Below are 25,892 nucleotides of genomic sequence, written 5' to 3' on the forward strand. Positions count from 1 at the left end.
ATTTTTGCAGATGGCCCAAAAAGGAGAAATATCCTGCCCAGGGTTGGACAGCCAGAAGGTATCCTCACTGGAATGGGAACCCAGTATCCTAACTCCCCATTCGGTACTATTTCCCTCCAGATGACTGCTCTTAAGAAGCCAGAGGCTTAAAAAAGAAAGGGAGGCTCAGAGCATTACCTCATTTAATATGAGGAAACAGGGTCCTCCCTCCTCATGAAGTTCTCAGGGCAGGCTTTGCTGAGGGTGGCCATGAAGTCTGGTACTATTCTCTGAGAAAGTATCTAATGCCTTGGTATACATTAGGCCAGCAGTTTTCAAAATTGGGACTTACCTGGTGGGCCAGTGGTTAAGACTTCACCTTCCGATGTAGGGGGTGCGGGTTTGATTCCTGGTCGGGGAGCTAAGATCCCACATGCCTCATGGCCAAAAGGCCAAAATGTAAAACAGAGGCAATATTGTACCAAATTCAATAAAGACTTTAAAAATGGTCCACATCAAAATGCCTCTTGACTTGCCTCCCAGTCCTTCATAGTAATTCTGTTTTTATTTAAACTCTGCAAATTCTCAATTTTCAATTTTGTCAGAACTAGACCATCAAAGCAAAGCTTGCCAAGCAAGTAAAGCATAATCATGATTTCAAAAGAGAATTTGTAACTTACTTAAAACATTCTTCAAGGCCTTTAGTAGCAGTTCTTTGCCAACCAGTGAGAGCAGTGCTGATTACAACTGTTCTTATCTATTTATTGAAACAGATCCAGTATGAATTTTTTTTTTTTTTTTTTTTTTTTTTTTTGCGGTGCGCGGGCCTCTCACTGCTGTGGCCTCTCCCATGGCAGAGCACAGGCTCCGGACGCGCAGGCTCAGCGACCATGGCTCACGGGCCCAGCCGCTCCGTGGCATGTGGGATCTTCCTGGACCGGGGCATGAACCTGTGTCCCCTGCATCGGCAGGCAGACTCTTAACCACTGTGCCACCAGGGAAGCCCCAGTATGAATTTTATTAACAGCATTATTAAAAAAAAAAAAAAAACAGGTTGAAATACTGGCTGTCCTTGAAAGTAAATTTATATTTATTTAAAATTGAAAACCTATAGTTAGGACTTTGCAGCACTAACAACTACCTTCTAAAAATTAGTCCAGATAATTAAAGTGTAGCTATTTTGAAGTGATTTTTAAAAACATCTGGATTTGGAGTTTCACCCCAGGTTTCTTAAAGCCAGAGAGAGCGGTAACTGCCTTTGCTTATATCATTCTGTCTGTGTTTGGCTGCCCCAAGACCTGTGATCTTGTTAGAGGGAGGTAAATTATCCTGTACTTCAGTGACAGACTGAGGCAAGCCATTCTGTTTGAATTCTTGAAGCAGTTCTCTGAAAATCCAGTCTTTGATCTAGTAAACTGTGTTGGTATTCATTTTTGTGATTTATGCAAGAATGTGTACTCACCTCTGCAAATTATCTTACTTTAACTATGAAACTTTATGAAAATGAACATGCCTTGCTTACTCACTCACTCATGCTGACCTATCAGTTCACACCTCTTCCCTGACTAATGGGTTCCTTCTTTGAGCTTCTCCTTGAGAAGGCAGGGGGTCAGGGAAACTGGGCTTATTCAGTCAGCCACACACCCAAAGGTAAGGAAGTAAGAGAGAAGTGCGGAAAGGCCAGAGCGAGTGATAGGGAGTCAAGGAGGAGGGTTGGGGAGAAATCAAAGCCACAAGTGCTCAGGAAGTTTAAGCAGGGGGAAGACAATTAGAGGGCAGTGGGAGCCAGCTCCTTCTTGGAGGGAAACAGGAACGGGAAAGACACTTGGGCCTCCCCCTTCCTCTGTTGGCAGCCTGGGGTGAGGTGTGGCCACTGTGTTAGGGTCATCATTGCCACTAAATGGGGGAAATAATCTTTATATCTCCCAAAGTGCTGAGCCCAACGTCTCATCCCTAAAGCAGAAGCTCCACAAGTATTTGGTGGTTTCCTCAGGGAACTCTTAACAGGTCAGGGTCTCCAGTTTATAGAGAAAAAGGAGTAGGGGAGGGAATCCATACTTGTGGGGGGCCTATGACATACGTACATTATCTCGACAATTTCTCATAAAACCCCTGCAGGAGGGGAGTTCCCTGGTTGCCTAGTGGTTAGGATTCTGGACTTTCACTGCTGTGGCCCAGGTTCAAGCCCTCATCGAGGAACTGAGATCCCCCAAGCCCTGCAGCGTGGCCAAAAAAGAAAAAAAAAAAACAACCCTGCAAGAATAAATTGTTATTGCCATTTTGCAGATGAGGAGACTCTGAGGCTCGGAGAGGATAATTAACTCTGCCAAAGTTACGCAGCTAGTTGGTGGTCCTTATCACCAGTTTATGAATCCATTTATCTGGGTCTTAACCCAGTATCCATGGCTAACTATCCCTGTTATCCTGGGCAAGTCAGTGCTACTCCACAAACCTATATTATTAAGCACTTAAATGAAAAGCAGTGTGGGAAGTAAAAAGATCATGTCCCTTCCAGTAGAAGGGACAGACATAGACAAAAGTAACTGATAAAAGGAACACTGTGCAAAGTGCTACAAAGTCACTTTGCTTTTCTTCGAGGTCTCACGCTGCTCATCTGTAAAGCGAATGGGATGGACTAGTGTAGGGGTCGGCAGACTTTTACTGTAAAGGGCCAGACAGTAAATATTTTACGCTCTGTAGGCCATATAGTCTCTATCCAACTACTCAACTCTGTTGTTGTTAGCTTGACAGCAGCCACAGACAATAAGTAAACGAATAGGAATACCCCTGTGGTGTTTTACTAAGCAACATAATCGCAGGTGTTCTCCTACCTGAACAATTTGGAGATGTAAGATCAACTGAGAATGATTCATTTTCTTATCAGATATTCACCCAACTGATTATCTGTGGAGTTTCTCAGCTGGAGGACCTTTCACTTTACTTTTTATTCTGCTCTGGTAATCTAGAACCAGGATAAAGTTTTTTTTGTGAATGATTCTAATCAGAAATTACTTAAGAGTATTTTCAGAAAAAATAAATGTATCATTGAACCTAGACACATAGTAACTATTTTAGAGTCTTTCTTTTCACACTGGCTGGAAAAAAAAAATTCAAAGCTAAAAATATTTCAGACAACATTGTCAAACTGACATGTATTGGTTTGAGGATGCCTTTTATGAACCCAATGAAGAAATGGTAAATTTTTTTTTGAGATATATTAATTAATTTATTTTTAATTTACTTATTTAATTTATTTATTTTTGGCTGCATTGGGTCTTCGTTGCTGCGTGCGGGCTTTCTCTAGTTGTGGCTAGCGGGAGCTACTCTTCGTTGCCGTGCGCGGGCTTCTCATTTTGGTGGCTTCTCTAGGCACAGGCTCTAGGCACGTGGGCTTCAGTAGTTGTGGCTCATGGGCTCTAGAGCGCAGGCTCAGTAGTTGTGGTGCACGGGCTTAGTTGTTCTGCAGCATGTGGGATCTTCCCAGACCGGGGCTTGAACCCATGTCCCCTGCATTGGCAGGTGGATTCTTAACCACTGTGCCACCAGGGAAGCCCAGAAATGGTAAGTGTTTGCATAGTTATCGACACAGTCTAACTTAGCTTGCTCTGAAACTTTTTTACCTGGTTTTAAAGCTCTCGGTGTTATTTGTTCTGGCCCCAAATGATAAATATTTGACCTTCCTTGACCATGTATAGTTGCAGAAAGCCAAAGTTGAGGCTCTAGCCTGGCCAAAAAGCCTTATTTGTATTTGAAGGATGATGGGACCTTCTTTATAGAGAGAGCTACAAGCTTAGCTAGAAATAACTGGCCAGCTGCATGAGATGCTGATTGGCAAGACAGCCCTGTGGGGCACCAGTGGTGAAAAGGGATGCAAGGTGGGGAATGAGACTGGTCCGGGCTCCTTTGGAAACCCCATATCCACATTCAGCCCCCAGGAATACTTCAGAATGTGAAACTCCAGGAAGAAGTCTGCCACTCTTTCTTAAGTGCATTGCAGGCTATTTTCTTCTTGGCAGGGTTTTTTCTTAAACCAACCAGCAGAAACCCCAAGCAGACAAACCTGGTGCCTCCTTAGGAACCAGTCATCCCTTTCCTGTCAGGGTTAACATTTACTCCAGTGACCTGTACTGCTAGACAACCAGCTGTCTGCTGTGGAGACAGGGGTGCTGGACAGGAAGCAGCCACCAGGGCCCTTCCTGCCTCTGTGGGCCTGACCTTACTAGCCTGCAGGGAATCCACTTTGCTCCCAAAGAACTCATCCTAGCTAGGCTGAGGGGTTCCCTCCTTTAATTTTTTTTTTTTTTTTTTGCCGTACCACGCAGCTTGTGGGATCTTAGTTCCCTGACCAGGGATCAACCCGGGCCCTCGGCAGTGAGAGTGTGGAGTCCAGGGAATTACCTAACTTCTTAAATAATAGTCAGCTTCCCTCCAGTTGTCAGGAAAATATGGTAAGAATCAAATTCTCAGTGTAAAGGCTTCTTTTCTTCATAAAATTTTCTTAAGCTTTCAGCATTCATCTGCTTGTGCGTGCTAGCAGATGACAAAATGAATGCATAAGAAACAAACAAATATTAACAGAAAAACTCAAACATCTGGTCATGCCTGGCAGAATAGCGTGTTGTTTCCATGGATGTGTGTATGCTTCTAAGAGATTTTACGTATTCTGTTACTCCTACAACAGAGTAATCTTTTTTCCTAGTGTATGTGATGAGATTAAATATGAAATTAGATATTCATGGTGTTCTACAAATAACAGCATGATTTCTAGGTGCTCTGCTACCTGAATAAATTGGAAATATAAAACTAACAGAAAATGTTTTAGTGTGGGGGAGTGGGCATATGGATGATAAACAAGTAAAATAACATATTTCTGAGTATGAAAAGTGCTGTGAAAGAAATAGTGTATGTGATGGAGAGTGACTGTAGGTAGTGGGCCCCCTTTAGCGAGGAAGAGCAGGGGAGTCCTCCTGGAGGAGGAGAAGTTCAAGTAGACAGTCCAAGTAGAGTTCCATGAGAATTCTTCTGGAATTCTTCCCCATGCTCCATAGGGGAAGAAGAGGAAACAGCATTTGCAAAGGCTCAGAGCAGGGAAAGACCTTGGTGCACTAGAAGAAAGAACTGGAGGCCAGTATAGTGAGTAAGGGGAGAGTGGTACAGGATAACACTAGAGACGGGGATGAGAGCTGCTTCATCAGGGCCTTGTGGATTAGATACGGAGTTTGGATTTTATTTGAAGTTCAATGGGAAATGATGTAATGAGGAGTCATAGTTAAAAGGTCACTCCCTAACTGCTATGTACAAAATGAATGGTAGGTGTGCAAGGGTGGAAGTAGGGAGTCCAGTTAGGAGGCTGTTGTGGGCATCCAGCGCGCGTGTGTGTGTGTGTGTGTGTGTGTGTGTGTTTGTATCTTTGAGAGATATTTTGAAGACAGAATCGTCTGGATTTGGTGATGGTGTGGATGTGGAGGGTGAGTGGAAGTCAAGGTTTTTCGCTTGAGCAGCAGGGTGGATGGTGGCGCCACCTAGTGAGAAAAGGAAGACTACAGGAAGAACAGGTTTAGGAAGACTCAAAAGTTCCCGCTCTGGAATGGTGAGTTTGAGTGTTTATGTCACCTCCAAGTGGATATGTCTATGAGACAGTTGCACAAATGGGCTTAAAGCTTATGAACAAGGTCAGGGCTGGAAATAGAGATTTGTGAATCGCCAACAAATGTATGGTTATTAAAATCAAGGACCAGCTGATGCTACTTTGAAAGAGAGAGAGAGATTAGGATTAAGCCCCAAAGAACTCTGATGTTCATTCATTTGGCAAACATTTATGGAATCTCTTTGTATGAAACCTGTGTAGGGTCTGGGGATACAGTGAGAAATAAGGCAGCACTCAAGGGGCTCAACCTAGCAGAGGAGCAGGAGTTGATCCAGGTTTTGTGGGGTCTGACACTCTTTAAGAAAAGGAATATAAAACTATTGCTACAAAATTAATTATGAGGCCTCAGAAAGTGTTTGTGAGAGGAGAGATGGGCCCTGAAGTTTAAGCTTCATCAGCTCTGTGGTAAATCCCCCTTAGTGGGGAAGACAGAAAAATAAAAGTAATATTTACCATATCATGTGTAATGCTATAGGTAAGTGCTGAGGGATTTAGCACTGCCGAGAGTGGACATCTCAACAAAAGTCAGGGAAGGCTTCCTAAGGGAGGTGATTCTTAGCTGAATCTTGAAGGACAAGCAGGGGTTGGCTGACTGAAGAAGGGATAGGAGTCTCCTAGGCATGTATAAAGGCCAGGGGAATGAGAGAGGGTGATGAGACTATAGCTGCACTGTCCAGTATGGGAGCCACTAGCTACATGTAGCTACTGAGCTCTTGAAATGGGGCTAGTCTGAATTGAGATGTGCTGTAAGTATGAAATATACATTGGGTATATTAATATGAGAAAAAAGGTAAAATAGCTCATTGATATTTTTATATTAATTACATGTTGAATTATAATTCTGATATATTGGGTTAAATAAAGTACATTATTAAAATTAATTTCACCTGTTTCTTTTACTGTTTAAAAATGTGGCTACTAAAAAAATTAAAATTGCATGTGTGGCTTGCGTTCTATTGCTATTGGACAGCACTGAACTGGAGGTAAGCAGGAGGGTGGAATATGCTCAGCTAAGGAGTGTGGACTCCTTCCTGAGGACACTGAGCCCCCAGGGTGCAGGGGAGGGACATGATGTGCTTTGCTCAGAAAATCACTCTGGCTAACGAGTGAATGAGGAACCAGAAGAGGAGCAGTCCAGGAGTCAGGAGGCTGTTGCAGCATTGTAGGCAGAATAGAGACATGAGGCCGAATTTGAGGACTTTCAGGAACTAGATCTGACAGTTGGTTGTAGATGAGCTGTGAGGAAGCGAGGAGGAATTTGGGCAGACTTTTGGGTTTCCAGCCTAGACAGGTGAGTGGATCAGGGTGCTAGACTGTATTCAATGAAGGTAGGACTCAACCAGGCATTCAGTAAATATTTGTTGAATGAATGTTTCAAAAAACACGCAGACCAGAATGTGCAGTTCAGGAACTGTGTCATGGGTGGTCTAGAAAGGGAGAGGTCAATGATTAACTGCTACATCAGTGGGAGATAGGAATTGGAGGTCAGGAGGACAAGCCCCCGAAGGGTCGCCTTGTTCACCGGCACAGGTTCCCGTGAACGGCTGGCTGCAAGGGATACTGTTGCTCATCCTCATCAAGATGCATCACAGGTGTTGGGGGTTTGGCTGGCATGAAGACATCTTCTTTGGTTTCCTCAGCCCTCTGGTTAATTTTCATGAGGAGAGGGAGAAGGTGGGGATGATGGGGCTGAAGAAAAAGGAGGATGATTGGTGTAGTGTGAGAGGTGGATGTGGGAATGTGTTTGTAATAAGGGCATACTCTGAAAGCACCTACTTGCTGGTACCGCTACCCATCAGTCACACTCAAATGTAGACAAACATTTATATCCATTTACCTGAAATGTCAATAATATGAAACAGAGCCACTAGGAAATATAAATTTGACTTCATTTCCTTATTTATGCTTGGGAAAAAAATGTGATTTAGTAAAAACAACAAAAACAATCCTCTGAATAGAGATTAGGAGGTCGGGGGTTCTTTCACTATTGTTGTGAGTGTGGGCAAGTCACAGAATCTTTTCTGCATCTCAGTTTTGTCATCTGCCAAAATAGCAATAATAATACTAGCCTTGTCTGTTTCATAGAATTAATAATATGGAATGAGAAAATGCATGTGAAGGGCTTCAGAAAGTTAGAAGCGCATACTGAGGGTAGAAGATGTTGATATGTGCAATGAACAGTGAACCCGTAGAGAAGTATTTTGACTTAAATAAATCTGAATGGAAGAGAAATCATTAGGCATGTGCTTCGTGGGGCAAAAGTCAGTCTCTCCTGCCCTTTTGTGGACAGAACCAGCCATCCCAAAGGGTAGCCTGGCCTTTTGTATTTCTAAGAACTCATTGGGTGAGAGTTGGATGTGATAAATAGTGAGGTGGCTGGGCCAGTGGGGTTTGGTGCTGTAGCCTCCAATATCCCAGAATTGTGAAAGAGGGGATTTGTTCAGAAAATCCACAGTGCCCCCTTCATATTCAGATTGGTTATTTCTGCTTTGGTTCATTCATTTGTATGTTCGTCCATTTGTTCATTCATTCAACAATGTGTATCCAAGCATTCAAACCTCTCCCATCCTTCAAAGATTATCCAAACTTCACCTACTTTCAGAAGGCTTCCGTGTCCATCCCAGCACAGCACCTTAATCTGTGCCTCTCATTTCTTCAGGCACATTCTGCTTTGTCATGTGTTCATGTTATCATTGGTCTCAATTCCTTTCTGTAAGTAGAATCCATGCCTTAAACATCTTTGTATCCCTACAGCACTAGCACAGTGCCCGGTAAACAGCAGGTACTCAGAAATTAAGAACTGAATGAGTGAACAAATCGGGCGGATGGATGGGTGGGTGGCCCTGAATCAGGCAGTATTCTCTGTATTTTCTGATCAGGCAGAGATGGGAGTGTAGCAAGTCCAGTTCTACTTCTGGCCATGGAGGTTGGTGAGGTGGGCGAGGCAGTGGAAGGTGAAGACAATTACTGGGGGCAGCCATTGGTGACTCTGCTGCCTGAAGATGGCGCTAGAGGTCACTTGGCATATCTACTCGTTGAGCTGTCCTTAACCGAGCATCTGCTGTGTACAAGACACTATGCCACAGGTTAGGGGAACAGAGATAACTATATCGTAGTTCAAAAAGACATGAAGTCTAGCTGGGTAGACAACTAATACGTGTGAACAACGATGATTTCTTTAGAAGTTCGGATGGTGTTACGAGATAGTAAATGCAAAGTGGCAAGCTAGTGGTTCAGAGAGTAAATACTGTGGGCGTAATGATTCTTCATCTCGGGTCTTCTAGGTCTGTCCCCTTCCCCAGCTGGCTGCCCTACAGCTTCCCCAGGACACTAGCAAGCACTTATTCGATTATAGAGCCAGATTTTTGGTATCACAAAATGTGTCCACTGTTGTTATACAGCTTTTGAGGAGAGAGGTATTGTCGAGAGCTGGAGTGAGGGCTGGGGTGGGGGTGAAAGGGGCCATTTGGGAAAGCTTTATGTAAGAATTCACCCTGATTTTTCTGAAAAATTGTTAGGCATAGAGGAATGGAGAAGGCATTTTAGGCAGAGGGCAAAGGCATGAACAAGGGACTAGGAATTGGAATTGGTTAGGTATATGCAGGAGACTGTTCATTCATTCATTCATTCAACCAATGTTTTCTGAACCCTTGCTAAGTGCCAGGCAGTGTTCTCATGCTTTACATACAAGCATGTGTCATGGATGAAATAGTCTGCCTTCAAGATTCTAGTGGGACAGTCAATTTACTTGGGTTTGCCAACATACAAATAACATACAATAGATTGGGGAAAGTGCTATGAAGGAAAAGGAGTCAATAAGAGAGAATTAGCTGGGCACCTTAGCTTCCCAGAGGAAGGTGACATGTAAGTGGAGACCTGAAACGTGGGGAGTGGAGGAAAGAGGGTTCCAAACAGAGGAGGAGGGACCGTGTGCTGAGGGTTTCGAGGTGGGTAAAGAGGATGGTGCATTTGAGAGACTGAAAGACAGCTGTAGCTGGTGTTACTGGACCTCAGTGAGTGGACACATTTGACTGGGAATACTGCATGCAGGCTGAAGCCAGATTGTGGAAGGCCAGGCTGGGGGTGGTGGACATGTTAAAACATTTTCTGAGGCCAGATTATCTCTGGGTGTGTTTCTGTGTTCCCACATGAGGGCTGCCTGGATAGAGAGGGAAGTAGGGAGGAAGGGTGAGGGTCTCTCTGAACATCTTGTGATTCCTGTCCCTATTTGCAGCTGGGCGGTGGGACAGTTGTGGTGGATGAGCAGCAGGATAACAAGAAGCTGAAGGTGGGTGCTGTGTGGAGTCTGCCCAGTGGGGATACTGCAGGGTTTCAGAGGACAACCACAGACCCAGGGCGCTGTGGCCCTGATTCTGGGGATACTGGGCTGGGCTCAGACCTGGGAAGCTCCTGGGAACGCTGCCAGGGTGAGCCAGGGAAGGAGCCAGAGGGACTGTCACCTCCAGGTGGCCTTGGAGGAGGTGCTAGCTTGGGAGCTAAGTCCAGAATGTCACTGCTCACTGCCTGTGTGAGCTTGGTCCTCAGATTCTGCATCAGTAGAATGACTGGGCTAGATGAACTCAAGTCCCATTTTGTAGACCCAACACTCTATGATTGATCTAAAAGCCTAATTACCTGCGGCTTTGGAATGCCCCAGAACTAAGAGAAACATACGAGGGGTGGGGCGGGGGGATCTGAGATTTCTGAAAAACTGTGTCTTAGCTGTCTTTGCCCTGTGGGCATTTGGGAAGAAGTGGGGACCTTAGAGAGAAGATGCCAGGGTCTGCATGAAACCTCCCGCATCCTATGAAAATCTGTAGGCCTGTTGTGAAGTATTGTGTTACCATAGCCACTAGATGGCAGAAGAGTTCAGATCCAGAGGGTTGGTTGGTAGGGAGGGAGGGACCAAGCAAGCAGTTTGTCTGACTTTGGATGTTCCCTTGTTAAGTCAGATGATGTTTCTATGTGTGTCGCTATCGTAATTAAAAAAAAAAAAAAAATTCAGCTAAGTTTAAAAATCAAATCAGCTTTATTCAACAATTCATGAATTGGCCAGCATCCCATCTAGCAAATAGAAAGGAGTTCCAGGTTGTTTCAGGCAAGGTCACCTTCCTTTGGGGGACAGCAGGGGTCTGTCGGGTAGATTACCTCACTAGTGTGCTAACCAGTTAATTCCAAACTGACTGGTTAAGAGTCTGTTCCCGGGAGGGGCTGAAACTGCAGTTAGGTATTTTATGTTTCGGTTTGGTGATGTGGGCAGAGTACAAGTGACTCCATTTTGGACCTGTTGTCTCTTTTTTAGCACTGTGAATGAATGTGTGTCACATCCGTGTGTCTGCACATACAGATGTGTGTATGTGTGTGCCCGTGAAGGTCTCTTGAGCATGTGGGTAGAAAAGAAAGGGCTGGAATCAGAAGACCTGGGTGCTAGTCTTGACTCCTTCATTTACGACCTTGGATAAGCCACCCAGCCTTGTTGAGTTTTCATTTCTTTTTCTGTAGGTGGGGATCAAAGCCTTGCTTATGTCTGGGGGTGGGGCAGAGATAAAGCACCATGATGCTCTTTGTGGACTGTAAGGGGCTGTGCCCATGCACCGTGGGGCTGTCTGTGAGGTGTATGGGTGAGAGTGTTTCTTTGAGGATGTACTCGCAGGGATGGACAAACCCTCGGTAATGTGGTGTCTTTAATACACGTTGTCTGCTCCCTGTCAAAGAGCTTGGGGAATGACTTGGTATGTAGAATTAGCCAGTCATGGAAGAGTTGAGGGGAGGCTGAGAAAGAAAGCACTGTAACTGTCCTGTTGAGGTGAAGGAAGACGGGGTGCCAGGATAAGGCTCCTGTGCTTCTGGCCTGATCTTTATAGGAGGGAGGAGGGTTAGTGAGGCCCCCGTGCGGCTCCTCCCCCGGCTCGGGCAGAGGCCCACTGAGGCCCGTGCCGCTCTCTCCTGCTTAGCTCGCGTCCATGCTGACCCAAGGGAGCAGCTTGGCCTCTCTGCACAACAGCACTATCCGCAGCACCATCTACCAGCTCATTTTCCGCAGCCTGGACACTCTGGGGGAAGGTAAGCAAGGTCTGCCCAGACCTGCGTGGTCTCCCTGTCCACTCCTTCCCTCCTGCAGCTGAACAAGAACTGGGACTTGCAAAACTGAGAGGCAGCAGGTGGAGTGAGGGTGGGAGTGGGAAGAGAGTTAGCAGAAGAGAGAGGGTGGTAGAGGCAGGCAGTCTGGGAAGACCTACCAGGAGAGGGCCCGGAGGAGCTAAGGTCCTTAGGTATCCACATCCCACTACCTCCCTGTCTCCGTGTCCCTCCTGTAAAATGAAAGGGTTCATCTGCCGTGAGTGAGGCCATGAGTGTCATGTGCCATGCACTGGTCTATGTTGGGGCTGCCCTCCGTGACTTTCCTGCAGAGCCCACCCCCATGCGTCAGCCCCAGTGTCCCACAGAGTCTCCAGCAAGATAGTGTGGCCAGGGCTGCTTCTGGGGGCATCACCTGCGGGGCCCCACAGCTGGAAGCTCTGGATGGTGCCTCCCTTTGCTCTGTATTCAGCTCCAGAGTCCTAGGAAGCCTGCTGACCCCTCCCCAAGCCAGGTATCCCAAAGGACACCCTGGGGGCCACCAGGTGAGGGTCCAAAGTGTAGTGGGAGCTGATGCCCAAGTTGACAAATGATGGAGGCAGCTGAGATCCTCACCACCCACTTTACGGAGACCTGCCTTCTGCCCCGCTTCCCCAGAGAGCTACCTCCAACAGGCTTCGCAGGCCCCTAAAGGGCATCCTCAGGTACGCTTCTCTTCTCCTTGGGCACCTCTGTCTCTGGGACACTGCTGTAGAACTGGAGCGCCAGCATGAGGCCCATCAAGGAAAGGTTGGCCTTTGGGCGGAAGCCAGGGAGTTGGAGTGCAGCTGGGCAGGAGGCTGAGGACTGAGCCGAATATGACACCAGAGACTGATCCATGAGCCCCAGGGACAAATTTTAGGGACCTCAGAATTTCTCAGGCCCTGAAGCATCTTCTTCACATATGATACTGGGTTGTTGGTTGTTTAAAACAAGCATATGGTCAAAGACGAGGTGATCAAACCTTCCCTAGAAAATCCTCACGAGGAGCTTCCGCAGACATTGGGAGAGGCCACCCCCCTGTCAGCTCCAGAAAAACAGTACCCCTGGGGTTTCAAGAGTGGAGTCTGCAGCACTGGACAGCCTGTGGGTGATCAGTGCTGGGGGCGTATCTGGCCTGGGCACAGTGAAGGAAGCTGTATCCCTGGGTTAGGCCTGGCCCTCCTCGTGGAATCACTGACTCAGCAAAGTCTTAAAGATAAAGACCTTCTCCTGGATGGGACTGCAGGGCCCCCTGCCTGGGCCACTTCCATGAGCAGCAGCCATCTGCTGGCTTGTCCTAACAGGATTATGTGATGTCCAGGCCATGTCCAGGCCAGGCTGAGGTCAGAGGAGATTGATACTAAGGAGATGATCCGGCCGCACTGAGAGTTGAGAGGCCATGTGAGGAAACAAGTGCTGGGGGAGCCAGTGGCAATTATCCCCAGGAAGACAAGCATGCTTGGTACCCTGTGTGGGTGTGCGATGGGTATGGAATGGCCCTCCCAGGGAATGATTGCTTATGTGCCTGGGATGCAGTCCCGCTCAGAGAAGCTGGCCCTGATCCTGCACCCTGAGATTCCATCCAGGAAGGGCTGGATCAGGCAGGGCTGGGATGAAGGCCTTTGTTCCCAACACTTTGCAGATACATGTTTGTGTTTCCGTATGCTCTTTCCAGATGGCTATCCAGATGTTTCCACCCTTTCCAAGCAATGAACTCTCTCCACAGAGCTGATCCATGGTCTGAACTCTTACCCTGGGTAGGGGCTTTACCTCTCCAGAATCCCATGCTTCTTCTGGTGATTTCACTCACACATGTGTGTGTGTATATGAGAGAGACAAAGAAAGAGACAGAGATAGAAACAAACAGAGAGAGGCCCTTCAGCGGACCTGCTTTCCTCGGTGGCATGGGAAATGAGAGGTTAGGGCGTGTGATGAGGAAGGAGAAGGAAAGAGGGGAACTTGGTTTTCTTGCCAGCTCCTCCAGCCAACAGTCAGCAGGTATTCTCAGCACCAGGACTGGAACCAGGGGAGCCCTTCAAAAAGCTATGCGTTGTTCAACAGAAGACTGCAGTGCTTGATCAGTGCCAAGGGGGCACTGGAGCAGTCTGCATGAGGTAGGCAGTGGAGTGCCCACCACCTGACATCTCAGTTCTGACGGGACCCGCTGAGCAGGCCCACCAGGACACTTCGAGGGACCACACTTGCCAGAGTGATGGCTCTGCAGGATGGAGCCTGTTGCCAGAGGCAGCTGCAGCTCAACCAGCCTGATTGTTTAGGAGACAGGTTGAGAGAAGGAAACTCCAGACCTGCTTTTGTGTCCTGCCCATCCTGGACCCAGGCAGAGTTTGATTCCCAAACCTTCACAGTTTGTCTGTATTATGGACTAGGGGATCTTCAGGGTCCCTTCTAACTCAAACCCTCTGGAATGCTGGGCCTCAGCAGTGCAGAGTTGCTTCCTGGGTAGAACAGCTGCTCTCAACTACTATCGTCAACTCATCATTGTCGTCATAGCTAAAACTTATGTAGTATTTTCTAGGTGCCAGGCACTGGCTTAAGCACATTCATATATAAATTCATTTATTCCTTCAACAACTCTGTAAGATTTTTTTTTTTTTTTTTTTTGGGCTGCATTGGGTCTTCCTTGCTACGCGTGGGCTTTCTCTAGTTGCGGTGAGCGGGGGCTACTCTTCATTGTGGTGCGCGGGCTTCTCATTGCGGTGGCTTCTCTTGTTGCGGAGCACGGGCTCTAGGCATGTGGGCTTCAGTAGTTGCAGCACACGGGCTCGGTAGTTGTGGCTCACGGGTTCTAGAGCGCAGCCTCAGTAGTTGTGGCACATGGGCTTAGTTGCTCCGCGGCACGTGGGATCTTCCCGGACCAGGGCTCGAACCCGTGTCCCCTGCATTGGCAGGCAGATTCTTAACCACTGTGCCACCAGGGAAGTCACTCCGTAAGATTTTGTAGGTGAAGAATCTGAGGTACAGAGGGTCACCCAGCTGGATCCAAAGCTAGCAAGTGGCAGAACTAGGATTCAAACCGAGGCATCTAGCTCCAGAATCCATGCTAACTTAGCAATATTTAATTGCAGCAGTTAAAGTATTTATTTATTTTGTCTCATGGACTCCCACATCAGTGCTCTATCATATTACTGCCTTTTTAGAGAGGGGACACTGAGGCGTAGAGAGGGTACACAGGCTTCCCAAGGTCACCCAGCACTCACAGGGCAGAGCCAGCCTGGAACCCAGAATAGACCCCATGGCTCCACTTTGCTCTTACCCTTACGGACTGCACAGCTGTGAGGAGGACGCTCGTGAGCTCCTGCACTTCAATCTCTGTGCCTCTCAGCTTGAAATTACACATGTACAGCACTTTGCTTGTTGCCTGGAACATAGTCATATTGAAAGAGAGTTGACTTCCCCATTTCTCTTTTCTGGAAATCAGGGCAGCACTATTCTGTGCACGATGCTCTGTGGACTGCCAGCAAGGCACAGAGTGTATACAGGGATCTGGAAGGAGACTCTGCTTGGGCTGCAGGTGTCTGGAGTCCAAAGGAGAGTGGCAGGGAACTTGGTGAGCAGCTATTTCCCCTTTCCCACTGGAGAGGGGAGGCTCATGAACATGGCCACCAGTAGTTCCCCTGGAGCCATAGCAAAGCTTCTAGTAAATTCATAGAAATTAAGCTGCAAAGGACCTTACAGACAATCTAGTCCAAAGATGGCAAAAATATCTCCCTGCCATTATTTCTTCATTCCCTGCCCATTGCAGATATCACCAATGAATCATGGTACTCTCCTACCAAGCTTGGACCAGAATTCTCAATTCAGCACTCAAGCAGCCGTCACTTGAGTTCATAAAGGAAATGAATCCTATTTGTTGCCCCCAAATAAAGTAAACCATGTCATTTTATCGGAAGTAGGCCTAGAGAGGGGAAGTGACTAGCCTAAGTGGCCAACCTAAGGTCATAGCCAGTTAGTGACAATGTAGGGAATTTAAGGCAGAAGTTTGGGAATTGGGCACCATGAACAAGCCTAGGAGGACCAGAGTCCAGATGTTGCAACTTCCAGGCCAGCCTCTTTCCACCTACTTCAGCTGCTCTGTCAGCTGACCAACCTAACTGAATGGTGTAGCAGGGATACTGTGGTCTTGGATAAGATGTGTTTCCTTTCTCATTCACAGCCCGGCCCTCCAAGGACAAGGAGGAGGAGAGCTTGAATCAGGAGGCCAAAGCCAAGCCTCAGGCCAAAGCAGAGAGCAAACCAGAAGGTGAGAGGATGGTGAGACCAGTGGGTTTTCTCCTGCCACCTTCCTCCCTCCTGTCAGCCAGGGACTGGGCGGCCTCCTGGTCTCTCTGAGCCAGTCAGCTGGAGTGATGAGCTGGTGCTCCCCTCCTCCCTGCTGCACTCCGGCCTCCTCCTTCCAGGGTGCTCCCCTTCTGGCGTGGCTGCAGGCCCGGGGGTGGCCCTGTACAGCTCCCTCCACACTCTCCTCACATGGGGTAGGCAAGGCCTGGCAGGGGTTATTGAACTTCTATTTATTTTTTGCTAAATCTTGTCCCAAATGAGATTCTATTGGACTCTATTTCTTCTTCCTGTCACTTCTACACAGTGCTGCTAGGGAATTGGTCTGAGACCAGTAACCCCAGTGAGGGAGGGCCATCGGGGGTCTGGTGATGAAAACATCCAGCATCCGTGTGGCAGCTGGGACACGGTAGTGAGACAGCTACTGCCCAGTGGGCTCTGCACAGCACACCAGGCCTGCCTGATCCACCCAGCAGCTTCGGAGGGAGGGAGGTAGAGCAGCAGTCATTGTTCCCATTCTATAGACAAGGAAACTGAGGCTCAGAGAGGTGAAGTGACTTGCCCAAAGATATATAGCCAAGAAGTGAGAAAGCCTGTACCTAAACCTAGACCTCCAGACTTTCCAGTTCTCCCTCTCCTGCAGTCCTACTCCAAGACTCCCTAGCTGCTGCCTTTGAAATCATCAGGCTCCTCTCATGCAGTTGGTAGGGGGAAGGGTCAGGTGCTGAGAGCTGGGGCTTTGCCCTCTCTTTTAAGCTGTTCACAGTATCCTTGGCTACATTGCCAGGATGGAAATGTCTGAATACAGGGAGAGCAAGGAGAGCCACTTCCGAGCTTTCCTGTCATCTGCAGACGTCTCTGTGGACAGGACAGTAACAATTCACATCACATCATTTTCCTTTTCCTGTTAACAAGAAATTCCCCAAACCTTCTGTGACCCTGAAGTGGACAAGTCCAGTAGCCCTGTAACCACTCACACCAGTCTCTGCCAGCTGCCCTCAGAACCTGGCACACTCTTCTGACCTATCCCATGTTTATCCTTTAAAGAGGAGGAGCCAGCCAAGCTCCCTGAGGTCACGGTCACACCAGCCCCTGCTCCAGACGTCAAGGGAGATCAGGAGGAAGATCCTGGCAGTCAGGTAGGCACAAGCCTCTTCCCAGGTGGTGGAATTTGAGAGGCCCAGGGAAGGATTTGCCAATCAAAAATCAGTCCTTCCTGGAGATTGGAAATGCTATTTGAGGTTCATTCCTCTGGTGTAAGCATTGCCCCTTCTTTGAAGATCAAATACCTCATGGGGCCAGTTAATTCACTAATACCTTAGTATGAGTAAGATAATATGTATGAGAATGTGTTGCCAACCTATGTCCAATCAGCTGTGGCAGGGAGAGGTGGCGTGCTTTGACTCCAGTGTGGGAGAAGGGAGCTACCCATCAGGGGCTATTAGCAGTGACAGTTTTCAGAGAAGAGGGTGCAGGCTGGGCAGACACTCCTGTACCTATCAATTTAAATGACTTGTCGTTTCCTCCAAGAAGCCTTCTCTCCTGATGAGGGTGGGGAAGGGAGGGCAGAAATTATTTCAGACTCAAGTCTTCTCACTCTTCATTTCCAACTGAAAGCACAGGCCTCATGGATATTAATATTTGACTTCTTCATTGGGTGCTCTGAACCCTGGTTGCATATTAGAATAATTTGGGGAAGCTTTAAAAACTGCCCAGGGCCCACTTTCAACCAATTAAGTCAGGATATCTGGGTTGGGTCGTTGGGCATGAATGTTTTAAAATCCTCTAGGTGATTTTAATGTGCAGCAGAGTTGAGAATCATTGGGCAGTGTTGGGGGTTGGCAGTGTCATGAAATTTGTTATGGATGACGTACTCTATGAGCACACAGCCCAGGTCATTTGCTCAAGGGATTGGACCAGCACATTGTTATAGGTCATTTAGGAGCCTAATCTGAGGACCCTCAGAATCAATGGCTTTCAGAGTGAGTGGAGTCAGTCCATGGTTCCCACACACCAGTCTATAGATGCATTTATTAGAAGCACTTGTGAGCATATTAAAAGAGATTCCTGGCTTCCAGTCCTAGAGATTATACTTCAGTTGGTTCGGGGGGGCAAGGAAATCTGTATTTCTAATAAGCTCTCAGGCTACCAGGTTTGGGAACCAAAGATCTCATTCGGCCCTGGCATTTGCAGAGCAGGGTAGCTTGGTGGTTAAGAGGCCAAGAGTTGGACTGTCCATATTCCAGTCCCAGCTTCATCACTTACAAACTGTGTGGACCATAAGCAAGTTATTTAACTACTCTGTACCCTAGTTTCTTCATCTATCAGATGGATTTAGTTCTGCCTGTATCATAAATTAATTGATTCATGAAACATACTAAGTGCTAGTTGTTATGATTATTATTATACCACTTAGCATGATGCCTGGCACATAAATACCCTCAGAAAATAGGTATCCTCCTCGTCATCATCATTTTACACGTATAAGGTAATAGAGCAGTTGAGGAGTTTTAATGGACTCAGCAATGTGATGTAACCACCAAAAGATACCATGTCATTTTAGGCAACATTAATGGAAGCACAGTATCTAAAATAAGGGGGGTGATAACCCTGTTTGACTCTGTGAAGTGTTCTGTGTTGTTTTAGAAGCCTCCTCATGGGATATAAGCTAACTAGAATGAGTTCACCAAGAAGGAGAGGAGGCTTTAGGCCATAGTATGGGGGAACCATAGAAGGATCTGGGAATCTTTAACCCAGGGAAGAGAGCTGTCTCATGGAAGAGTGTTATGTATGGCTCCCAAGAGTAAACCTATACACAGGAGGTAGAACCTTGGTATAAATATGACTTCAAACCAATCAGAGTTGTCAAGATGACAGAAGCTGCTTTAGGTGGTGAGTTCTCCATCCCTAGAAATGATCAAATAAAGACCAGACCACCACTGGGTAGGAGTGTTGTGAAGGGAATTTCGCTGAATGATTGCACTAGTTTCTTCCTCATACTCAAGCTTTTAGATACATTCTGAGAACAACAAAAAATGTGGGGAAAAACTGTGGGGAGAAACAAGCAGGGCAGTTATTTCCCATTAATCTGTTGGCTTTGGATTGCAGGGAGATGTGGCTGAAGCTGAGAGCACAGGTGAAAGGACAGATAATGAGGTTAAAACTCCTGGTGAAGGTGAAAATGGAGAGCAAAGTGGAGGTGAAGCTCAACCAGAAGGTGAAGGTGAAGAAAAAGGAGAGAATGAAAGTGAAGGTGACATCCAGGCAGAAAGGAAAGGAGAGAATGAAAGTGAAGGTGACATCCAGGCAGAAAGGAAAGGAGATGATGAAGGTGAAGGTGAAATCCAAGCAGGAGAAGATGGTGAAATGAAAGGTGATGAAGGTGACCTCCAGGCAGAAAGGAAAGGAGATGATGAAGGTGAAGGTGAAATCCAAGCAGGAGAAGATGGTGAAATGAAAGGTGATGAAGGTGAAACTGGAGAGCAGGAATTGAACGCTGAAAATCAAGATGAAGCCAAAGAAGATGAGAAAGGTATAGATGGTGAAGAGGAAGGTGATGGAGGTGAGAGTGAAGACGAAGAGGAGGAGGAGGAGGAGGGAGAGGAGGAGGAGGAGCAGGAGGAGGAGGAGGAGGAGCAGGAGGAGGAGGAGGAGGAGGAGCCTTTGTCCCTGGAATGGCCTGAGACCAGGCAGAAGCAAGCCATTTACCTCTTTCTTCTGCCCATTGTGTTCCCACTGTGGCTGACGGTGCCCGACGTCCGGAGGCTGGTGAGTTTGCCCAGCTGTCCCCAAGCTATCTGTCCCCAGGGAGGCTGTGGGGTCTCTCGGCACTCCCCCTCAAGAGGACGGAAGGGACAGGACAAACCAGCTTGACAGGGCTCAACTACAGAGAGGATCTGGGATGGAATCTGCAGCTCTAGTGGGGACCATGCACCTAAGGGGACACACTGATGGGCTTGGGAGGCCTCAGAATGTGCTTGTTTCCATCGCTATAAGCAACGTGAACTAACCCCTCCTCGAATTCTCAGTTTCTTGATTTTAATATGGGAATGATGCCACTGCACACCCTCCACATTGCACAGGGATATTGTGAAACCCCAGGGTGATAAGTGCTGTTTCTACCCAGTATTCCTGTTTATAAGGAAAGGTCTGACTAACATACTCCACCCAAAGGGGAACCATATTCTGTCTCTGGGTCCAGAGAGGGGTGGGGTGGGGAGAGGTTGCTGAAGCCAAACCAGGTACCTAGATTGATCTGGTTCCAGGGCAAGCAGGTAGCTCTCTTCAGTTTGGCAACTGCTGAACCCCCTCCTGTGTGGACTCCCCTATGGGCCACCAACCCCATCCTTCTCAAGGTCCTCACTGGAGACAGAGATGGAAGCTCAAACTTCTCCACATCCTCTCCATGACTCCTCCAGCAGATCTCTTCACTGATACTGGGGCTCCCTCAGAAGGGCCAGAGACCTTTAGCCTCTGCAACTTATTTCTCTTCCTTTTCAAACAGGAGGCTAGGAAATTTTTTGTTATCACCTTCCTGGGATCCATCATGTGGATAGCCATGTTCTCATACCTCATGGTGTGGTGGGCTCACCAGGTGAGTGTGCGGCAGGAACTAAATCCCGCATTAGCAGGTCAAAAGGGCTTTTTCCCTTCAGGGTGAATTTCTGGTACCCAGGGAATAGCGAGGACCAAGTGAATTTGTAGTTTATACATTGTAAAGGCTAAAAAGTAGACTTTATATTCCAGGGAATGTAGTGCTTTTCAGGTGTGGCTCTTCTGTCTTGTGGTGTGACAGAAGGCCCTTCACAACCTGATCTAGTTGACCATTCCTTCTTAGCATTATCCCCTGCTTCCTCTGTTCTGTATCCCACACTTCTCTCCACCTGGTGACATCATACACACTCGTGAGAGCAAGCTCAGTGTTGCCTCCTTTCTGGCGTTTAATCAGTCTTTTGAGTGCCTAATGGCTTTGCTGTTCTACCTAGAATATTGCACTTAAGCACAGAGCTGTATTATTATTATTATTTTAAATATTTATTTATTTGGCTGCATGGGTCTTAGTTGCAGCACACGGGATCTTTCGTTGAGGCACGCAGGCTCTCTAGTTGTGGCGCAGGGGCTTAGTTGCCCCGTGGCAAGTGGGATCTTAGGTCCCCGACCAGGGATTGAACCCACATCCCCTGCATTGGAAGGCGGATCCTTAACCACTGGACCAGCAGGGAAGTCCCTGTATTATTATTTACATGCTTTTCTCTTTCAAGCTGAGAGTAGGGTCAGTGTTGTACTGCTCATACTTCTACCTCCAGCCTCTAAAAAGTTCCTGGCACATAGCAGGTGTCCGTGGTTCTGGAAATGGAAACTTGACACCAAGAGGCCTTTGGAGGAGCAGTTCTTTTGGGAAGGTAGAGGTGTTGTAGTTGGAATGACAGTAAGTGGTATCATAGGTGGACTTTTACTCCAGTTTAGAAAAGAGCAGCATCATTCCCTGAAGCCTTGAGCAGGGGTCCTGTTCTTTCTCTCCATGGCCCATCTCCCCAGCTGTTAGTTCTGCTGTGACCCTACCTCACTCAGGCCAAGGGAACGTGAACTCTGTGGAAGGTGTTGGTTTTGCACAAAGTAGTATGTGGTTGGTGCTTTGAAGAGCCTCAGATTTTTCACTTGGTTTCTCATTACTGTTACTATTTACCAGGTTGGTGAAACAATAGGGATTTCTGAAGAGATTATGGGCTTGACAATCCTAGCAGCAGGCACATCAATTCCTGACCTCATCACCAGTGTGATTGTCGCTCGGAAAGGCCTGGGAGACATGGCCGTGTCAAGCTCTGTGGGCAGTAACATATTTGATATCACCGTGGGGTGAGTGGCAAAGTTGCTTTCTAGGGCATGATATGTATGACTGGCAAACACTGTGTTGGCTCTGTCTGCTGGTTTTTTGCTCCATTCATTATACATGGAATAAAAGGGCATTTATGTTATTAGCTTCTGCCAGGCAACAAAGTATCCTCCCTTCATTCATCACAGCCAGATAGGATAACAGAACTAAAATGCTGCCTGAAATGTAACTGACTAGAATTTATAGATGAATTGAAAAATGAAGTCCATTAAATTCCATTACCAAATACAAACACTCTGCTCACTGACCCCCAAGGTGGAGGAGGTGGGGTTGGAAGAAGCAGTGACTCAGTCTTACTTCCTGACATTCTTGCTTCTTTGCATTTGGACTCCTGCTGGCTCAGAGGTTCTAAAAGCATTTTGTATAAACAAACAAATGCTGCTTACTCCTGTATGGGTTTGCTTACCCCGCTCCTCCCAACCTTGTCAGAGCCGAGTGTCCGCGCTATTTTCATTTCCCCAATCATGTTCTGGATGTGGGTGGTGGCTTTGGTTTCCTTAATTTGTATATGTGTGTGCTTGCAGGGTGGGGCAGGTAAGAAGGCATAGGAGAGCCCTGATCACTAACGAATGTAAGGAAATGTTATCCTGAGCTAGGCCTTATTCTGATTTAGAGAGTCACACATCTACCAATTTAGGTTAGTCATACAGAAGTCATGAAGTATGACGAAAACAAACTCAGAACCAGAAAGCCTGTTTTAATCTTAGCCTCTCCCAGTTATCAGCTGTGAGCACTTTGGCACATAATTCCCTGAACCTTAGTTTTCTCACCTGTGAAATGAATGTTTTCTGCTGTTTCACAGGTTTGTGTAAAAATGAGTGCTTTGTAAATTGTAAAATACTGTTAAGTATATGGCATGATTATAAACATTAAGAATATTCACACTGTTTCTTCCATCTTGCAGCCTGCCCCTTCCTTGGATGCTTTTCTCTTTTATCAATGGATTACAGCCTGTTCCTGTCAGTAGCAATGGCTTGTTTTGTGCCATTGTTTTGCTTTTTCTCATGCTCCTGTTTGTGATCTCTTCAATTGCATTATGCAAATGGAGAATGAACAAGATCCTGGGCTTTACCATGTTCCTCCTGTACTTTGTATTCCTGATAATCAGTGTGATGTTAGAAGATCGAATCATATCCTGTCCTGTGTCTGTCTAAGTCAGTCACTGTTGCTCAAAATGGACACGGATCAGAAAACCATGCCAGAAGTTACTGTACCACTTGTTACATTAAAGAATGAACATGATCCAGGAGAGTGAACTGAGTGGGCAGGAGCCTCTGATGTGGATGTGATCGGGACTGAAGTTTATCCTTGGAAAACACCTGCAGCTCATTGTGGATTAGGACTCTTTGGAGGGGTGGAGCTCCTACCACCCCTGATGCAGACAGCTAACACATGGAGGCCAGCAGAAGGACCCAAGTCAGAGGGTTTTCTAAAATGAGATATTTGGGAGTGAGGGTTGGGACAGGTACCTTAGCAATCAGATAAGCTCCCATGTTCACAGTTCCCTGATTATTCCTGAAGGGCTGCTGATGCAAAAGATGCAGGTGTGGTCTCCATCTCACCCTCCTGGCCCCTGCCCCCAGCACATGCTGCAGTTTACTGTCTCCTCTTTTTCTGTTCAAAACATGTGGTTCTATCAGATTTGTATTCATTACAGGTTCAGTTACTGGTGAGTTTAAAGGAGCAAAGTCTATAGGAAAAAAAGTATAACAAGAATCAATTATCATTACACACTGTAGTCCAGTAAAATGTGTACCAATATTTTATAGCTTAAAAAGGAGGACTACATATGCTCTCGTATTTCTGAAAAGTCAAATTAAAATAAGCAGCTCAAGAAATTAAAATTCATAATTTGCCCTTCAATTGGAAGATGTGGGTATTAGGGAAGGAGAACTACTCTGAGGGCTATTTAAAAACATGTATTTATTAGGAAATCCAAGTTAGTGTTGTCTCCATCAGGTGGGTCACCTTGAGGGATTAGACATTCTGACAAAGCTGTCCTGGCTCTGTGCCCCTCCCCTCTCATATTCTCACCCAACAGTGACAGCTGCACTAGTGAGTGAGAAACAAAGTAATTTTTAAAAAGAGTCTAAAGTCAGTAGAGCCAAATCTGGTTTACAAAGTAAGAGATCCAGTGGGGCAATGCTATTTTTGTATGTCATCCTCGATAGGATTATAAAACAAGAAGATTGATTTCTTGTGTGGCTTACAAGTGGATATTAAGGTGATTACAAAGGAGAAATTCCAAAAATGCTTAAACAATGACAAGATGGTAAGGAAAAGAGTATTACTACTTCCACGGTAGCTGATGTAAAGGACACCTGTGTGTTTTTAAAAAAATTATTTAATTAATTTAATTTTGGCTGCGTTAGGTCTTCGTTGCTGCATGCGGGCTTGCTCTAGTTGTGGTGAGTGGGAGCTACTCTTTGTTGCGGTGTGCGGGCGTCTCATTGCGGTGGCTTCTCTTGTTGAGGAGCACGGGCTCTAGGTGCGTGGGCTTCAGTAGTTGTGGAATGTGGGCTCTAGAGTGCAGGCTCAGTAGTTGTGGCCCACAGGCTTAGTTGCTCCGCAGCATGTTGGATCTTCCCAGACCAGGGCTCGAACCCATGTGCCCTGTATTGGCAGGTGGATTCTTAACCACTGCGCCACTAGGGAAACCTGACACCTGTGTTTTTAAAAATTGTGTGGTTAAACATTTCAGGTGGAAGTTGAAGTGCTTGTATATTAAATGCCACTGCTTGCTGCTTTTACTGGCATCAGGTTAAGGGGCACATTAAAAATGAAACAGTGTGGTGGTTACAAAGCAAAAGGAGCTGAGGTGAATGTAGTTTAGGATGGTAAATATCGCTTTAATTAGAAACATGAGAGAGGATTCACTGAAGACTGGAAGATAGCAGGACAAGTGTGATGTGGGAAAAAAACCAAACATTTTGGTGTTGAAAGGCTGTGTTCAAAGTACTTCAGTCCATAATCCATCTTTTAAGACGGGCTGGTTAATTTAATTCATGGCCTCACTCCAGGACTCACATTCTTTGGAAATGACTTTCACTAAATTTCAATAAATTGTGAGTCCCAATGATATTTTACAAAAATGGACGTGTTCATCCATATCTTTAGGTTATTTAGTCAGAATGCTCGAGAGAAGACTGATGAAGAATATGGGATCATGTTCACATTCCATATTCTTAAATTAGTTATCCTCATTCCTGATGCTGCCGTACTGCCTGGTCTCCATATGCCATGGCCTAAGAACAGGAGGAGAGAGCAGTGCCTATGGAAGGGAGATCCCAATACCAACACTCTGGGCACCAATCTGGTATCTGCCACCAACCTCAGCTGGTCTCGAGGATGTCACCTCCTCACTGACAGCCTGGGAGCTGGTGCTCTTCCCCAGAACGACTTATGAGGAGTGATGGACGGTGAAACATCCTGTAAAGGTAAAGTGCTAGGCTGCCATTTGATGATTAAAATCGACTCTAACGGTTGAATATCATTTTTCTGATCCGTTTGCTAAATTTCTGGCATTCCTCTTTGCCTAGAAAGGAAGTTCTGACTTCACACTATGTAGAAAAGAGTCAAAAACAAAAATGAAGGCTGGGTCTTGATGGATGAGCAGCTGGTGGGGAGAAAGGAGATTTCAGGGAGATGGAAAACTTACATAACTTCTAAAAGATCAATTTGTTATGCTTGAAATAAAAAATTTTGCAATCCATTATAAATCTACAATTTATTAAAATTGTGCTTTTTTTTTTTTTTGCGGTACGCGGGCCTCTCACTGTTGTGGCCTCTCCCGTTGCGGAGCACAGGCTCCGGACGCGCAGGCTCAGCGGCCATGGCTCACGGGCCCAGCCGCTCCGCGGCATGTGGGATCTTCCCGGACCGGGGTACGAACCCATGTCCCCTGCATCGGCAGACTCTCAACCACTGCACCACCAGGGAAGCCCAAAATTGTGCTGTTTTAGAGGTAAAGTACCATCT

General features: G+C 46.6%; 1 protein-coding gene across 5 annotated transcripts in view; it reads left to right on the plus strand.

Annotated features, from left to right (window-relative positions):
- Window positions 1-25,633, plus strand: part of SLC24A1 (solute carrier family 24 member 1) — a 42,083-nt gene extending 16,450 nt beyond the window's left edge. For 3 of the 5 annotated variants that reach the window (XM_033849436.2, XM_073798903.1, XM_073798904.1), the window contains 7 exons: window positions 11,581-11,689; window positions 15,900-15,986; window positions 17,069-17,160; window positions 19,130-19,789; window positions 20,526-20,615; window positions 21,711-21,877; window positions 22,819-25,633. In XM_033849436.2, the coding sequence (XP_033705327.1) occupies window positions 11,581-11,689; window positions 15,900-15,986; window positions 17,069-17,160; window positions 19,130-19,789; window positions 20,526-20,615; window positions 21,711-21,877; window positions 22,819-23,068 (1,455 nt within the window). In that variant the 3' untranslated portion in view covers window positions 23,069-25,633. 5 annotated transcript variants of the gene reach the window in all.
- The last annotated feature ends 259 nt before the right edge of the window (window positions 25,634-25,892 follow it).

The sequence above is a fragment of the Tursiops truncatus genome, chromosome 2, assembly GCF_011762595.2.
Source record: "Tursiops truncatus isolate mTurTru1 chromosome 2, mTurTru1.mat.Y, whole genome shotgun sequence".
NCBI lineage: Eukaryota > Metazoa > Chordata > Mammalia > Artiodactyla > Delphinidae > Tursiops > Tursiops truncatus.